Below are 11,761 nucleotides of genomic sequence, written 5' to 3'. Positions count from 1 at the left end.
ATTTACGGAGTACACAAGTTATCATTTTCCTGCATGTGTAGTTCACTGATAATAATAATAATATGATAGTGATAAACTTTACACTTTATAAATACCCGATAAATATTACTTATCAGTTAGAGTACATACCGGTTGTTGGCACGACTTGAAACTTTGAATCGTAAGTTTATTTAAAAAATATTTATTATAATTAGTAATGCCTGTATGAATTTGCTAGGTTTGAAGTAAATGTTCCCAACCTCATTTTGGCGAAATCGTAGCGCAAACAGACGGAGCCATAGATACAAAAGTTGAAGTTGAAGTTGATTTTCGAAGTATTTTAAGCTAGACAATTACAATTTATCTTAATACCGTAGTACTTACTTATTTTCTGCCCACCTAATTTAGGTTTTAAGTGAACACTTAGAAATGGGAGGTAGTTGTTTGCTACAATGAATAAGTAAGTATTTTAAACGCAGAGTGTTACCTATGTTGCATTAATTTTTATTACCTACAGTAATGTGAGAAGTACAAACTTTCGGTTTTGAAGGGTGATTCTGATGAAACTACAGACACATGCACTTGTTAACTTTTATGTCTCTCAGGGTGATGGGCGCAGTGCCTCTCAGATCTTTCGAGAAGCTCTGAGGAGTGGCTCTAGTGTTATGTGGGTAGGCGTGTCGCCTACCAACAAGTGCACAATTTTTGTCCAATTGACATCATAAAAAACCTATCTACTGATAATGCACACGCACACACTCAACATAGCCCCTCACAAGGGAAACCTTGTGTCACGGGTGCCATGTATACACACACATAGCCAACCACAAATTACACCCATACTCATGAGAACAATAAATGTAGGTTATACAAATATTTCTCCCAGCCTGGAAATCGAACCTGGGACCTCTGCGTGGCAGTCCAGCATGGTGACCATTTGGCAACTGATAGTTGATACTATTTATTTATTTATTTATTTATTTCATAAAATTACACAGTACTTACAGTATTACTATACAATGCAATAAACATTTTATTACATGTTGTTTAATTTTTAAACCTTTTTGTTGTTGTTATTGAAAAACATTTACATATATTCCTTTACTTGTATTACTATCACATGCTTAATCTTTTAATTACAATTGAATTATTGGTCTACTCTAGAAAATGTGTAATCCACCTTATTATTATTATTGGGGTGGCTTCATTTGGGGCATATGCAGCCCCTCATCACTGCAACCATCAACTGATCTATTGTGATTACCACTAATTACAGTTCAGAGCCAAGGCCCACAGCATTGAAGAACTGAAGGAATTTTCTGGCTCTGACAGACTTTTTGTCCTCTGGTTGTAGCATGTGCCTTTCCAGTATGGAGCTTCGCTTGCCCACCAGGGGGGTAGCATTAGGTGAGGAGATGAACAGAAGTTTCATCTGCCTCATGGCAGAATCTACTTTATTCTCCCTCTCAGATAGTCAAGCGTCTCCACACGCACTAGCCTCAGTCATCCATACATCGAGGATTGTAGAGAACTGTGTAAATATACGGAACACTATCGGGGAAAGTAATACAGTGGTATTGCGCTGGGTTCCACGCCACTCTGACATCGAGGGTAATGAGTCAGCCTTATAATCCATATATTAACTGTTAAATACTGACTATTTAATTCTATGTTTTTCAGAGAAATGGCAGAACTAATTCTTAATTTTGATGACCGGAATGAAGATGTGGAACTTGCAAAGGTAAGATTTCAGTAATGAAATGTTAAATGATATCAAACAAGTGTAATTTTAAACCGATTTTGATTATTCTATTCTAAAAACTAAGTACTTGTACCCGTTTACCAAGATTTTAAATTAGGAAGTACAGGAAGCAAAATTAATAAGTCAGCATTTTAGCTTGTGGAGTTTTGTAGTCTGGTGTGCAGTCTCCAATGACGATTTTAGTAGCCATAGATAGAGCTCCTTGTGAAAAATTATTTCATGAAAGTACTGCCACCTCACCTATTTCTGCCGCCACGCAGTCATACGAGCACTACTGCGTTCCGGTGTGGAAGTGTTAAGGGTGTTGATGTAGTAGGAATCTTTGCGATTTAAAATTTCACGTGGCACTGAAACTTTTTTTAAAATATCAAGTGACAGGACGATCAAGTCGTGCGCCTGGTGGTAAGGGACACGCCTATTCATAACAGTGGCAGTGCCACTAGATGTGCTATGGACAGGCGTGTCGCTTACCACCAGGTAACACGACTTGTTCGTCCCATCACTTGGTATCATAAACAAAATACGAGACAAACGTGATTTTTGTGTGGAAAAGACTATTTTTTTTTTTAATTTTTTATTTTACTATTACAGGAGTATTTGAAAAACAATGCTTCCGCAATTCCGACAGGATATGTAGACTACGATGATCCACCACATAAAGACTTTGAGAAATACACATTACAATTCAAGAACTTGGCACAGAAACTTGAGGAGAATGCAGAGCTGTTCTCCCAGCTCGAATATCATTTAAGGAAGATTCCGAAGCGTGAAGTTGTGCAGACTGATATTAGTTTGCTTGTTCAAAATTTTTTGTTCTGGAGTTCAAACACCAAATTCTACAATTCTTCAAGTAAGTATCATGTTTTTTTAAATGACCAAACATAGACCAGTGTACTGTGTCAACCTATATTTTGTTTGTCATGGGTCTTTCTAAGGAGAGGGTTAGTAGGTGCTGTACTAGAGTTAATTAAACCTCACATTAGTGACAGTCTCAGATTAGTTGCCCATGAGTTTACTAGTGTTGAGTTACTCATACACGAGGCAACTCGTTTGTACCACTCACTTGGTTAGTTTGTCACAACACCTCATGTCATAAAAATGTTCCACCTAACACCTCACCTCATGTTACAACCTCAGTCATGTCACACTGCTTCGAATTCAACAATGCAACAATTGTTGGTCCTGCACTGCCCGCTTTTTAGCTGATTGTACATCATATGATCATTACTATCATAGTACTAAATAAAATTTATTTATACTGCATCATAACACTTAAGTTATCCAATTGATTGATACCATCAAGTTATGAAAATGTGCTTAATATTCCCTGTCTGTGGAGTCATTGCCATAGGTGCAAACATTCTTACCACTACCTCACCTCATTTGATGTTCTTCTACATTGTACCGCCTCATTTTTTCATATGAGGTACTCTCTCGAACTCATTTTAATTTCATGTCCTAACCAACTCTACAGTTTACTATGACAGTTGTCGCTAGCGATCGCGTAAATTACTTCACAATTTTGTATGGCAAATTATACAGCGCCCCTAGCGGTCACATGAAAAATCAACATTTTGTATACAAACATTTTACGCGGCCGCTAGCGATAATGTAATCTCATGGTAGAGGCACTGATAGCCTCATCCTATTTAGACTTCAACTAGGCTGGTGAAATTACAGGCACAAGGGACTTGTCAATTTATGACGCAGGGCGCGCACTGTGCGCGCAGTGGCGATGCCCCTCAGTTTGTGATTTAACTGCAACTGTTATGGACAGACGTATCGTTTACAATCCGGCGCACGATTTGTTCGTCCTGTCTTAGTATTATAAAAAAAACTAATTTAGAAAAGTTCGTTTTCCAAGGGAGTCATCACACCTATCGACGCGGTATGAGTTGGTTAGAAAAAGCTTTATGGCAATGTATTAAGAGCGATAAAGATTTTGTGCGTTTCATATCTTTCATATATTAACTGCCTCCGTGGCCGAACGGTTACCATGCCGGACTGCCACGCAGAGGTCCCAGGTTCGATTCCCGGGCCGGGAGAAATGTTTGTATGGTTTACATTTATTTCTCTCGTGAGTTTGGGTGTAATTTGTGGTTGTCTATGTGTGTGTCCATGGCACCCGCGACACAGGGTTTCCCTAGTGCGGGGCTATGTTGAGTGTGTGCGTTATATTATATCGGCGGTCCGGGCAACTACATAATACGGTCCCAATTTTGTTTTTATTATAATAATTTAGACGGAAATAATAATTACATAGATTCGTACAGAATTTGACGTACTGTGTTGTGAAAATTGTAAGCTACGCCCATCTGTGTTGTAAGGGGATCATAATGGTTTTCAGCACTTCGAACGCCGACTCACGTCAAAACGTTCTATGTACGGACGGCAGCATAACAAGCCACACATTGCCTGATCGTAATCCGTCGCTCCGGAGGCGGTATTCGAATAAAATGTATAACTTTGATGTGCTGTGTTGACTGTACATTACCTTCCTTAAAGTGCTTAGGTGAGTCGATGGATAAATCCCACTGACAGTGGATCGAATAGATCAAATCGTAATGCAAATTCCCTCGAAAAGTATGAGTTAAGGTAGTTTTCCACCGGCGAGGCGTGGCGAGTTAACTCGAGTTCATAAAAAAGTAGCTCCAGTTGACTCGTGGGAGTAACTCGAGTTAATCGAGTTAAATAACTCGACTCGCCTATACCTTAATTCCTATCAAAAATTGCCATTAATAGCTCGCGCTAGCCATTGCAAGCTCGCGCTGTGTTACAATGGGGCATACGATTATTGGTTGTATTCAAACAGTAAACGTATTTATGAGCAAATTTTGCACATTTTCTGACACGTATAAGCAGTGAATAAGCAGCTTTCGGCGCGAGTTTAGTGTGTAAATCTATAGAAGATAGGTCTAATAATACGTCTGTAGTGATTCCTAGACTGGATCGACTAAGACGATGGAGCACTAAAGGTATGGTCCGATACAAAAAATACACATTTTATTTTTTTCCTACTAAACTATTAGTTTTGGGCAAAATGTGAAATGGCAATATTTATTTAGGACAATAGGATCTCACGATTAGCATTTTTTTAGAGAGGTATCGTAAAAAATCCAATGTCTGCAATATCGCTGATCCGACCTGCCTGTCCCCAATTACGTCAATTTTTAATGTACTTAGGTGATTTCCCGAATCCCGAACAGGTCCTGAACCTAAAAAATGGTGTCGTAAGAAAGACTCCATATGTTCTTCTGAGACTATGTTCCTCGAAGTTTAGGTAAAAAAACTCTATCTATTCCGATTCCAGTTAATTACTGAATGTTAGTTTATTTAAACTTATTTGAGAGACGAACGTATTTAGTTTTAGAGTTTCGTTTTCCAAAGGTTTGAAAATTCAAAGCCACGAAACAACAAAGTTTCCTTCACCTTAACCGAGTTGCAAGCGTGCAATTTCTACGGGGACACAATTTTTTAAAAATTATTTAGTGAACTTTTTTTATGGGACGATCAAGTCCTACGCTCGGTTGTAAGCGACACGCCTGTCCGTAGCAGTTGCAGTGTCACTCTGAGTATCGACTGTATAACCAGAAATAGAGAAGAAAAAAGGGCCATCCATCACTGGCAACTCATCAAGGAAATGGACATTATATCATTTTTAAATATCAATTCTCCTTTGCCCTGAAATCACAAATTAGAAAGCTGAAATAGTACAGCGCCAACAACTGACCTGTTTGTACGTCTCCGTATATTCCAAAAATATTCTGTATTTATTGCACGACGGGTCTAATACAAAAACCACGAAAAAAAGTCCCAAGTCAACCTATTTAAACGTAGTGACACGTAAAGGAATATGAAAAAGCTAAAACGTTGAATTTAAATTGTAATGTCATCGCAGTACTGTCTAATTTTGCTTGCTTCGCTGTCAGTCGAACAAACGAAGACTAGAGCGTGAATGACGCTCTGTATACGATTTTAACGCCCTATAAGTTCGGACACTTTTTAGCGCGGACCCGACGTCCATATAATTGTAAGTCAATGATTTATTGTAATAAAGATAATATCTCTAACAATGCCGTGCTGTTCTATTCGGTGGTGTGGGAAAAACAGCAAAACATCTAATTACAAAACAAACGGAATCACATTTCATCGGTAATTAAATATGAAGTATGTAATTTTTCAAGTTAAACTGGTCAATTTGAACTGAAACAGTTGACGACTCCCGTCAATTGTTTCGAATTCGGGCTGGCCAATTGGAGCCCAGTTGCCACCGTAATGATTTAGCAGAATAGTTTTCAAACAAATCAAATGACACTTCGTCTCTATTTCTGTTTATATACTCGATGTCTGCGGGGCATTGCCACCCTGCGACTTACTGCGGCCGTCACCCTGAGACTAAAACTTTACAAGTTTACAAGTCTCCGTGTCTGTAATTTCACCAGCACCGTAACCCTTCAAAACCGGAACGCTGTAATGCTCACATTACTGCTTGGCGGCAGAAATAGGACAGGTGGCAGTGCTTCCATGGACGACCTCTTTCACATGGAGCTCTACTACTGGTAAAACTCGCTTGAGCTGAAGTCAGGTCGCAGGTTTTTGTCACACCCCGCATGGAATGTCATGTGCCATGGTCGTTATTGTAGGGTTTGTCAAGAACTGTAAATTTATGGTGGAAAACTTGTTAATTATAGTTTGGTTAATTATGATTTTTTATCCGATACATTTCGGGGAGTGTGCGCAGGAACTTTTCAATTTAGTTCCACCCTCACCGTTCCTCCTTTGGTCGACTAGAAGGTCCGGAGCACTCCATTTATCTCGTTGATATTCCACCAATTCGCACTAAGCGCTTTGCTTCCTCCTTTCTGATGCGTACGGCAAAGGAATGGAATACTATCTGTGTTTTCCAAAAAATACAATTTAGGGCTATTCAAAGCTAGAGTGAATAGGTATTTTTTTAGGCAAACGGGTCCCATCGTCGCTTAACATCAAGTGAGATTGTGGCCAAGCGTGTGTGTATTATATAGGTAATATATTTTTTTAAAGTAGAAATTGCTATTAAGTTGACCTCCTGAGAAAGTGTAATCCTTCCTTTTTTCATTGGTGATGCCTTATTATAATAATTTTTGGCAGATACACCGGTAACAGTGGGCGCCAGAAGCCCCCTGGCAACGTTGGGTCTGGTCGCGCCGTTGCTTCAATACAAGCGCTACGTTGTGATTACGTGCGTACCCACCACTGCCGCAGTATGCTACTTGTTCTGTCAGCTTTGTGATGAAGTTGGGTAAGTGTTCCTAAATATTGAATTGAAGACTGATAAGTTTTATTTATGCGTGTGTGTACGCATGTAAGTATGTATAGAGAGAGAGAGAGAGAGAGAAAGGGAGATTTAGGTCTTTATTACCTAAGATCTTAAATCAACTGTTTTCTTTCGACTTGCTTGATGTTTGCTAGGTTGACAGTTTTTTCGCCAATCATCAATATTAAATGCTAATAATTAAATTGTTACTAAACCACTACGCGTGCATAATTAGATATCTTATCCGCATTCTACAGGATATACCACGGAAAGTGTGCGATGGAATTGCATAATTTGATTCCGCCTTCTCCTTTCCATCATCGGGGAACTAGACGTGGGTTGGGGTTCCACCCTTATGTTGTGGATATTCCCCGGGTTCACCCAAAGCGTTTCGCTTCCACATTTGTGAGTGGAATTCCCTGCCTGCAGGCTTGTTCCCCCAACGCTATAACTTGGACCTTTTCAAGGCGAGAGTGAATAGGCATTATTTAGGTGTGCATGTTACATAGTCGACCTCATCGTCACTTTCTATCAGGTGTTGTGGAGGTCAATTGCACACTTATTTTTACTTTTATTCCCGGGCCGGGAGAAATATTTGTACGGCCTACACTTATTTCTCTCGTGAGTTCGGGTGTGATTTGTGGTTGTCTATGTGTGTGTCCATGGCACCCGCGATACAGGGTTTCCCTAGTGCGGGGCTATGTTGAGTGTGTGCGTTATTATTATTTTCGTAAAATTGTTGCGATATCTATTTCCTTGTAAATACAACGTAAATTACGTTGTAGTGCTTGTGATTTGGCGAATTTGCCATCGACATATAGAAACAAATATATTGCGTATAGATTGTTACACATGATTGTTACGCACAAACAAACCAACGTTTCGGATCCTTTACAGCTCCCATGGTTGCGGTTGACTCATGGGACCTGTAAAACGTCGGTTTGATTGGAAGAAAACAAATATACGCGATTTAAATCCGGAAAAATAGTTTCATTTCCTAAATATATAGCGTTTTATAGAAACCGTATATTTTATTTAAAAAATTAGCTGTTTTCTCACATTGTATTGCAAAACGTCTTGTGTGTACACGGGCGTTAAGGCATTGCAAAATCATGACGCTTAGGGCGCCTTCAAATTTGCGTTTGTAGAAGCGCTGCTGAGGCGCGGTAGCTGCGCGTCTGTGGCGCTTCCGTATAGATATGGTATAAACGGCTGTTTGTCAATAATTAATTATGCGATTTTTCTAGAACTGTTATTGTAAACTGTTGTCAGGTAACCTGTTGCGACAATGATAGCGAGTGAATATTGTGTAGTGTTGCCAGATGGTCATATTTCTTACAAATTTTGTAACTTTTGATCTTTTCGCGTAATATGTAAGTAATTTTTGTTTTTGAGGAAATTTTCGTAAGTTTTGACGAAATCAATCAGTTACTGGTTATAGCTTCATTTTTTTTGGCCATACTTACTTTTTATTTTTAGGATTTATGCATATATATCCTACTACATCTGTTACACTCAGAATTTTTAATTAAAAAACGAAGCTGTAAAATTAAACTTGCACACAAAAATGTAACTTTTCAGGTAACGAAATGTAATTTTTGACTCAAGGGCTCTGGCATCACCACGACAACACTGTTGTGAAACCTATTGTTTGTGTTTAAGTCGCGGATAACGGCGTTAATCTGCTACTGTTATAAAGCTATTGTTATCAATAACCATTAACTATTTATTGGCCAAAATAAAATGGCTGTTTTCGGCACCAGTTGTATTTAAATTGATTGATATTAACTGCCTGTCGTTTCATTTCATTAAGCACAAAACCACAGTTTCTGGTATGTGACTAGTAACATTAAGATAATAGATAACAGTAAAATACAAAATGAGAAAGATAACTTTATGTTGTGCACTGAAAGATTATAATCGTAAGATTTGCAAATCGTAGCATCGCAATCACTCGATAAGCGCCATTTCTCTCTCACCACTGCATATTGGATATTGCATACTTCCTTTTTCTCGCGACGCAATCGCAGAATGGCAGTATAGCAACAACGGCTTAGACAGTTGTTCGATAGTATATCCAAAGAATTCTTTAAATTGCCTCTACAAAATCCGCAAATCAACAGATATATATATGTATATATATATATATTTATATATATATATATTTATAAGTTATATTCTGTCCTTTTTGATATTATTATTATAATATATGTTTCAGTTTAATAGTAAATCCTTTATCTTTTTTAAAGTTCATGAAACAAATTGGGTTGAAGTCATGCAATTGAAATATTTGTTTCGGTGGATGGAACGAAAGTCCGTAGATTTGTTATTAATTTTCTTACGTGAAGTGAAAAATCCGTAGAACTACGGATAAATATGTAGATCTGGCATCACTTCATACTCCGTATGACTCGTGCAGTCTTAGGGCGGTTTTTTTATCTACGCTTCCGCATGACACGCGGACAATAAGGGAGTCACCACACTTATCGACCCGGAATCTCATTTAGCCGGTCAGAAAGTCCATGCAATAAGAGCGAAAAAGATATTGTGCGTCTCGCGTTGTCGGTCCGAGCGGAAGCGAATCAAGCAACGTCTTTTTTGGCCTTATTGTGACATTGTAGCGGTGGAGTTTTTGATTTTATTTATTAAAACTAATATAAATGACTATTTTCTACTTTCTTTCAGATTAAAATCGGACCTTATTAAGTTAAATATTTGCGAAAATCTTGACATAAGCGGTGATGTGGTCAAATGGCAAGGTTAGTTGTAAAACTGTTAGTGCAAATGCTTTAAGTATTATTGGTGGCGGAGGGCTCACAATTGAAATAGGTAAGTCGATGTAGGCGGCACACAGCTAAAGCTCGTCAAGTAATAATTTAAATTACAGTGAACTTGTATCTTAACTAAATTGCAAACGTTTTAAACCAAATTTGAGTTTAATATCAATTGAATAAAGACATTTTTCGATAGGTTGCCATTCAATAATATTAACAAAAAAAAAAAACTACAAAAATTTAAAAAGAACTGCGAGATGCAAGTGTCTCGCAGACTACCCTTGTTCTTGCTCAAATGTTGCAAGGCCAAGACTGATTTTGGGCAACACTACTAAAATTGCTCATTCAGCGTAGAGAATTATTCAAGCCAGCGTTATAATCTGATATCAACTGTACCTTAGTTGATTGAGATCCTTTGCAGACGCCACCCACGTACATGACAATATATAGCACGTTCAGAGCAATACCGTCACTAAAAGATAATCTCGCTTTTTCAAATTTAAACTTATTTTCATAAACTACCGAAAATAACTTTTTTGCGTTACGGAATTCATTTCAAAATATATGTACATGTGAAATGTATGTATAATGAATAGGGTCTGTTTGTTTATGTTTTTAATCTTTTTCATTTAAATAGTACTTATTTGCTTGTCTTTTCCTTATGTCTGATTATATATTTTCTTTGTTTAAAGGTAAAACCACATAAGTGACATTTTCTACAAAAACTCTTTAATTTATATAGCTATGGTAAGAATCTTTCTGCACGTGAAACTCAATAACAAAAAAAGCTATAAACTCAATAAGAGTTTTATCTGTAGAAAGATGGTCATTTTCTTACGACAGGTACATAATTTGGAGATATTTTTGTGGAATATGTCACTTATCTGGTTTTATCTTTAAGCAGACGATTTGTCTTGTGGCGTTGTAATAAAGGTTTTCTATTCCGTTGTATCATGTTGTATTCTAAATTAAGTAGCTGCCCACCCCTACTGGTTGAACATAGAACTAGATTGTTAATATATCGAAACATTGCAAGAGAATAAAACTTATCCCTTATCTAAAATAATTTGAAATTCAAATGTTTTATTGCATACATGTTGTAAAATATAGGTCTTAAATTAGTACATACAGTATCAAACATGAATCTTGTAAGGGCACAATAATGTAAATTTTTAAGTACATTCTAAATATATCCAAAGTTGTGTTACATTTATTATATTTCATTTAAAATTGGATAAATTAAAAATATAGAAATTATTACAAATAGTCAAAAGTGCAAATAAGTAAAATTATTTTATTAAACTATATTATTTTAAATTAGCTAAATAAAAATATAAAGATTATTACAAATTGTCAATGTAAGATTAAATAGTGTATTTTTCTGTAGATGGAAGCGCTGTTTATGGCGCTGGAATCATCACGCAGCGGTCTGATCTGGATTCGGCAGTCCACGCATTTCTCGGGTCTACCACAAAGGTATTTATTTTATTTTGCTGCCCTTGTAGCGTGAAAGTACAGACTTCTTATCATATTTATCCGTTCCCAGGCAACGCTCTTAATTTTCCTGATTCCTGAAAGAGTTCCAAAGTGAGTAGTTATACATTTACTATTCACTACTATTGTATATTTACTACTTACTTCTCGTCTGACTTCAAGACGAAAAGCCTATTCTATAACATTCATAGTTTCTCTGAACTTTGCTATTCACTTTTTCCAACGCTAATTGCGCTTTATTTGATCAATTTCATTTTCTGTACATATTTATTTCGTCTTAATTTTTTTTATTTGTCGACATTGCTATTAAAGTTTCACCATGGCAATTGATGTGCATACAATACTTGATTAGAGCCTTGCTTTTGTTTTTTCTTAGAACACGAAATTTTATGTGAATATTTTGTCAGCACGTATACTCTCTGTAGAAATTTTAATATACCTTGTATTCTCACTAAG

At 37.1% G+C, this 11,761-nt stretch overlaps 1 protein-coding gene across 1 annotated transcript; it reads left to right on the top strand.

The window, feature by feature from the left end:
• The first annotated feature begins 371 nt into the window (after nt 1-371).
• Nucleotides 372-11,402, top strand: LOC113230795. Its single transcript, XM_026464883.1, has 7 exons — nt 372-439; nt 1,660-1,720; nt 2,333-2,591; nt 6,872-7,022; nt 9,723-9,796; nt 11,199-11,287; nt 11,358-11,402. The coding sequence occupies exons 1-7, from the start codon at nt 432-434 to the stop codon at nt 11,400-11,402; spliced, it is 687 nt and encodes a 228-aa protein (XP_026320668.1). The 5' UTR covers nt 372-431.
• The last annotated feature ends 359 nt before the right edge of the window (nt 11,403-11,761 follow it).

Source organism: Hyposmocoma kahamanoa, unplaced genomic scaffold (genome assembly GCF_003589595.1).
Source record: "Hyposmocoma kahamanoa isolate Upper Pololo Valley unplaced genomic scaffold, ASM358959v1 64, whole genome shotgun sequence".
Taxonomy (NCBI): Eukaryota; Metazoa; Arthropoda; class Insecta; order Lepidoptera; family Cosmopterigidae; genus Hyposmocoma; species Hyposmocoma kahamanoa.
The sequence above is the reverse complement of the archived record's forward strand: the minus strand, read 5'-3'. Positions and strand labels throughout refer to the sequence as shown.

Excerpts from the sequence above, each read along its gene's own strand:
- LOC113230795 (XM_026464883.1), top strand. Across the intron at positions 2,592-6,871 it reads CAAATTCTACAATTCTTCAA|ATACACCGGTAACAGTGGGC; the intron begins GTAAGTATCATG and ends AATTTTTGGCAG. Across the intron at positions 9,797-11,198 it reads TGATGTGGTCAAATGGCAAG|ATGGAAGCGCTGTTTATGGC; the intron begins GTTAGTTGTAAA and ends ATTTTTCTGTAG.